The 6,000-nt window shown below is 39.6% G+C and overlaps 1 protein-coding gene across 2 annotated transcripts in view; it reads left to right on the top strand.

The window, feature by feature from the left end:
- DNM3 (dynamin 3) overlaps positions 1–6,000 on the top strand; it is a 607,030-nt gene that overhangs the window by 222,364 nt on the left and 378,666 nt on the right. For both annotated transcript variants that reach the window (XM_012657777.1, XM_012657778.1), the window contains exons 11-12: positions 454–540; positions 5,439–5,509. In XM_012657777.1, coding sequence (XP_012513231.1) covers positions 454–540; positions 5,439–5,509 — 158 coding nt within the window. The remainder of the gene's footprint in view (positions 1–453; positions 541–5,438; positions 5,510–6,000) is intronic.

Below are 6,000 nucleotides of genomic sequence, written 5' to 3' on the forward strand. Positions count from 1 at the left end.
TATTACAGTTAAATCTATCTTTTATGATTGCTGCGAATATTGAAGGAAGTAATTCATGAAGTCCTTATTGCACAGCCTGGCACATGGCAGGTGCTGTATTATATAGATATTAGTCATTATCCTTTTCTTTATTCTCTTTTCCGTCTTTATCTTTGAACTGTATTAAGTGCCAACTCTGCAGTGCATAGTGCTAGGTGGTATCTAGGGATCTGCTTTCTTTCTAGGGAATTGCCCTGCGGATTTCAGTGTTTCCTCTCAGATAATGAGGTTACTTCTGATGATATTTTGTGGAGCTTCCTCTATCACTCTGACATTCTTCTTTAGGAATTCATGATACTTCACTTCCAGAACTGTAATGAGTATCATCTGTAAAATAACATAATTTATCTCTGTTTCTTTTTTTGGTAGTATAACTTTTTGAGTATTAACACTCAAATCTGTTTTTCTTGACAGCTGGCAAACTTCCCCAGACTCTGCGAGGAAACGGAAAGGATCGTCGCTAACCACATTCGTGAGCGAGAAGGGAAGACAAAGGACCAGGTAAGGAGAGAATTTCCCTGGTGGGCAGGGAGCTTGCGGGAGGTGGAAAGTGTCTCCAAGGCTGTCTGGTGGTCTCCAGCAGTCGGCCTATCCCTTAATGGAAAAAAAGAAATAGTGGAACAAGCAACTACATTAACGAATTATACATGTGTTACTATCCCAATATCTTATGTATGTTAAAAATATAAACAAATATAAAGACTTCAGAAGAATGAAATTTAAAAACAGTAATAGGAGTTCCATTATTATTTTCTACAACACTCCACGGATCATCACATGCATACGTTCTACTTTGAAAACCACAAATCCAGAAGCATTCCACATTTTTTTCTTTAAGACAGGAGTTCTTAACTTTTAATGGGCCTGCAGATGGGCTCCAGCAGGCTCACAGACTCCTACAGTGTTATGCAAAATGTTTAGTGTTTTTATTTTTTTCTGAGAAGAATGGACACAGCTTTTCATCAGCTTATCCACAGAACCTATGACTGAAAAAAATTTAAGACCTGCTCTTTTAAAGATTTCTGACTATTTTGTAAGTATATATGGTTTGTCAGGAGTGACCTTGAGATTGTCTTCTAATCCTAGCTCTGTGATTTAGAACGATAATTTTCAAGTCAGGATAATAAATTAAAAAATGTGAAGGATTAAATGAAAATTACAAAAGCTTCCTACATTTGAGTGGATTTTTTTCTTAGTTACTTATATAAACTATTACAATGGGGAAAAAAACAAAGGTTTTTAAATTCTTTTGAATTCCATGGCACAGCTGCACATGTGATGTTGTGGAGAGAACACTGGACTTAGGCCATGTGTTCTCCACAGAGTAACAGCATGTTCTTGTGAAAATCACTTGTTTGGACTGTTGTTTTCTCATGGACAGCATTGGGATGTTGGTCTATATGATCTCTGAAAGCCTCCGTGAGTTAGCATTCCAAGAGTCTGTGATTCTCAAGTGAGTTGGGGCAGGGGAGAAATGGGAGAAAAACGAGATAAAAGAGAGAGACTGGAACAGACCACAGGGAGAGACGCACAGCAGGCACAGAGTGTGCCTGTGGGCGGGGTGGAGGGACAGAGGGATGGAGGCCCCACGGTTGGGACATTTGTGAGTGACCCCAGTCACAGCCTTTCCTCTCCTTGAGCTGTGGGGCTCGTTGTTAATACTTTTTATTGTTGTGTTTTGAAAATTAGTTAACCACTATTTATAGTTTTTACTTGTTTTCCAACTTTCACACTCTTGGATAGCTGCAATAGCCAAAAGTGGAGAAAATAGGGCCTTGTGACTTATTTGAGATAACCAAGTCAATATTAATTCATGAGCCAGTGAAATCAAGGCCAGAGCCAGATGTATAGCCCCATGGACAGAGCTTCCTTCTCCCACCCCATCTGCTGTCTTGGCTGCCCCTGGGCCAAGAAAACTTACGTTCTGGGGAATCAGCTGTACTCCTGACCTTAAGCAAACGAGCTAACTTCTATTTTATTGTCTTTATGATATTCAAATGATAAGGTATCCTATTTAACTCTTAGGGAGCCTATAGAAAAATAACATTGAAAAAAAACCATTGGAGTTATTATTTAAACCATCTTTGTGATCATAGCTAAGTCAGGTGATAACTTCTTGCTATTCGGTGTTTCAGAATTTTTGTCTTAGCAAAATGACGTGTTCAAACCTTGCTTTGTTGTTAAGATCATGAGCTCTGGGCTCAGACTCCCTGCCTTTGAATTCAAGCTCTGCCGTTGACTTTCTGTGTAACCACTGACAAGTTACTTGTCCTTTTTACACTTCAATTTCCTCCTCTTAAAGTGGGACAGTGATGGTACTTAACTCACAGGCATTTTGTGAGGATGAAATGAAGTAATCCAAATATAGCTCTTGGTTCTTAATTAATTTTAGTTGTTTTTGTTGTTGTTCCCAAGAGCTATGACACACAGTAGATAGGAGGAAGACTTGGCTTTCCTGATTTCAAGGGAAAGTGTCTTCCATCTGCAGCTCTGATGCAGCGATTACTTCATTCCCCAAGTGTGGCATGAGGGCAGGGGCAGGCATCTCCCTCCTGATGACACTCACAGGCAGCCTGGTCTCACAGGTGTCACCCGCCTGCAGAAGCTACTAGCGGTCGCCGCTAATAAGGACCTGTGTGGCATAGCAAAAACATGCCTACTTGTGATGATGTGAACATGTCATCTGGGATAGATCTCACATTTAAATTTTGAGCTCTCTGGGCCTTGGGCCACGTGGTACTCGTGAAGTGTCTGATCAGAGACAGTGACCTGTTTCCTTGGGTCTCTGTGTCTGAACTGCTTTGAGACATTCTTGTAGTTTTCTATCTTTAAAAAAAAAAAAAATGGAATTACTGCCAACCTCCGCTCTGGAAGCTTTGTGAGGGGAAAAGTCTTCAAAATGAAAAATATGGAAAACCATAAATCTGAGCTTTTTTCTTAAAGGGTTTTTGAATATCTCTGTGTGCCAGCTGTTATTCTAGGTACTTCCATACATGAACTTGCGTGGTGAAGTGGTTGATTTTGTGCATGATTACTGCTACCAGGGGTAGCTTTCCTTTTCTTCAACTAAAGATGCAATAACTGTGGGTGAAAAAGGCAGTGGGAAACTCTGAGAAAGTGAAAAAATGAGAAAAAAATGGACTATTTTCCTTTTCATCCCCCACATGCGACCTGGCTCTTTTCCTAGAGTGAACACAGACTCCCAGTTTCCAGGAATATGAATGAGAACAGCCATAGCTTTTATTTTTTTCCACTTTTTTCCTATATTGCAGTCCAAGTTAATGTGTGTGAACGTCCAAGATATTCATGACAACCTTTGGCAATGTTGAGAATTATATAGATATTTTGTTCCTTATGGTGGCAACAATTTGTGCTTAAATATTATAGTTTATTGGTACAAGCTCTTGGCCAAATGGATGTGGGAGTATAACATTTAATGGAATGTGGCTTTATTGTTGGGAGAATAGAGGCAAAACTATAGCTAATCTAACAATGGTCACTCTTCCTAACTCTTCAGTTTTCTTCAAGAGATGAAACAAAACTAAATCTGACTATATGAAACGTTTTCATACAAGTGTGATGTTGTTGACCCAATAGCCCCTGTGCCTTGACTTTATTTTTGGTAATGGGAGTGGATTTGGAGTGATCTCTTAAATCTTCTTTTAGCAGGTCCCCTTGTGACTCTCAGCAAGATTTGGTCAGATGACTGGTGGGGATTAGTCACAAAGGCAAAACCTCAGAACCCATAGCACGGGGTATTGAGTAAGAAACAATAATAAGTGGCCATATACTAATTGTACGGGAATAAATTGTTCCCTTTAAAGTTAAGTTTTTCAAGCCTGGTAGATAGTTACAAAGTGAAAGCCACAAGTATTTATTGGGCACCTATCGTGTGTCATGCTGGGTTCTGGGGACAAAAGGGTGACCCAGACATAACTCCTGCTTCTGTGGAGCTCACAGTCTTGCAGGAAAGAGAAACATCACACACAAAATTATATAATTACATTTGCAGTAAACACAAATTCAAGAATAGGGTGCAATATGTATAATTATGGTGTATGGACTAAAAGTAATAGCACGATCCATCCTGTTCTTGGGTGAGGTTAGGAGGTGAGGATCACAGAAAGCTTTCCCAAGGAGGTATCCACTGGAGAGCATTATGTAGACTGTGTCTACGAACTGTTACCACGAGGACTCCGTGCCCTCAAGTGTTACCTTCAATGAAGGGAGGCAGCATCAAAATACTCCTTGTGGTCATCAAAAGTTTATTCAACAAAGTCAAACTGCAGAGCTCGGGAGGTATTCAGGCAGAGATTTGCTGAGTCCTTTATTTTTCCCAATCAAGTCTCAGCATCCTAGAAAGAGATAGGGCACAGTTGGAGAACAAAAGAAAACTTAGGAAGAGGAGCTCAGTTTTGAACACCTCTGGAATGAAACCCTCTTTCGTAGTTTCCCGTTGCTCTGTTCCCCTCTTGTTCTGTCTCAGGCTCCCTGTCCCCCGTCGAAGAATATTTTCCACAGAGGGACTTTCCAAATGTCTGACTTGCAGCTTCTAAATATCTTATGATAAGAATATTTGCATGTTGGCTGGGACGTGCATTCAGTTTATTCCTTCACAAATCTTGACTGAATGCACGTGATGTTCCAGGCATTGTTCTGGGCACTGGGGATGTAGCAGTGAAGACAGCAGATGAGGTCTGTATATGGAATACGCAAAAACTTGCTATGTCAGCTAGTGGTAGTCCTACAAAAGAAAAGGCAGAGTAAGACGATAGAGAGTAACAAGAGTGCTGTTAATAATTTAGACAGAATGGTCAGGGAAGACTCTGATAAAGTGATATTTTAGCAGAGAACCGACCGATGTTTTGGTTTACTAATGAAGCTTACTGATCTCACGGAGGCTTTGTATTTATGTGTACATTGCCTTTTTGAGTTGGTTGATAAGATGCCTACGGAGCTTAAAGATAATAGGAAAGGAGAGGAAAAACGAGAGGCGATATTGCTACTTTGTGGTTAATTTATGGTGTGTGCAGGAGCAGGAAGCTCAGAGCAGCCCCCTGTTGGCCTTCCTGCCACACGTCTTTTTATACATGCTTGCCCTTCTTTTGAACATTGTGCCTACATTTTAGAGGAGTAGAATAATTCTAGGTTCTTGTGAAATTAGCAAATAGTACATGCCTGTAACTATAATGCTCTTCATGTGGCACTTAGACTTACTTTTCAAGTAGATTTTTAACTTACGAATTTAGAGTACAAAATTATGAGTCTAATGAAGAAAAATTAATGTAACTTTTCTAATCGAAGAAATGCAGGTAAATAATTTGTGGGCAATTATTGAATCTAACGTTAGAGAATTCTTAAGATGGGCTTTCACCGAAGTGTTTCTCTTTAACGTACAGGTACTGCTGTTGATTGACATCCAAGTCTCCTACATCAACACCAACCACGAAGACTTCATTGGCTTCGCAAAGTACGTGACACTCTTGATTGTCGCATGCATTCCTCCTACTGGTTTGTCTAAAACAAACATGCTGAACCTTTCCTACAATTCCACCACTTTCCGAGAGTACAGTCTGTGTCAAGATCAACTCTGAGTTTACCTACTTAGGAGGTCTGGGCCCCATGGCCATGTGGTAGGGGTATTTATTGTTCTTTTGATAAAGTAGTTGGCTCTATTCAGCATATGAAGTCATGTGAGTCTGAGATACTCATTATTTTTGGAGGATGATCTGCACTTTGTACTTGAACTCCTACAGATAAGCAGTAACAAATGCACATTTAGAAACTTGTTTGGAAGCAATTTTTCACATTAATTTGAAATATCAAGTGCAATTCATAGAATATAAGCTATTTCAATTTTCCGAAATCAGAATATAAAGTTCTATGTTTTAAAAAAACTTTCCTTTGTGAATTTAGATGTAATCTGTTGGGATGAATAGTCTCTTCTCTTTAAAGTATATA

Source organism: Propithecus coquereli, unplaced genomic scaffold, assembly GCF_000956105.1.
Source record: "Propithecus coquereli isolate 6110/MARCELLA unplaced genomic scaffold, Pcoq_1.0 Scaffold56, whole genome shotgun sequence".
Taxonomy (NCBI): domain Eukaryota; kingdom Metazoa; phylum Chordata; class Mammalia; order Primates; family Indriidae; genus Propithecus; species Propithecus coquereli.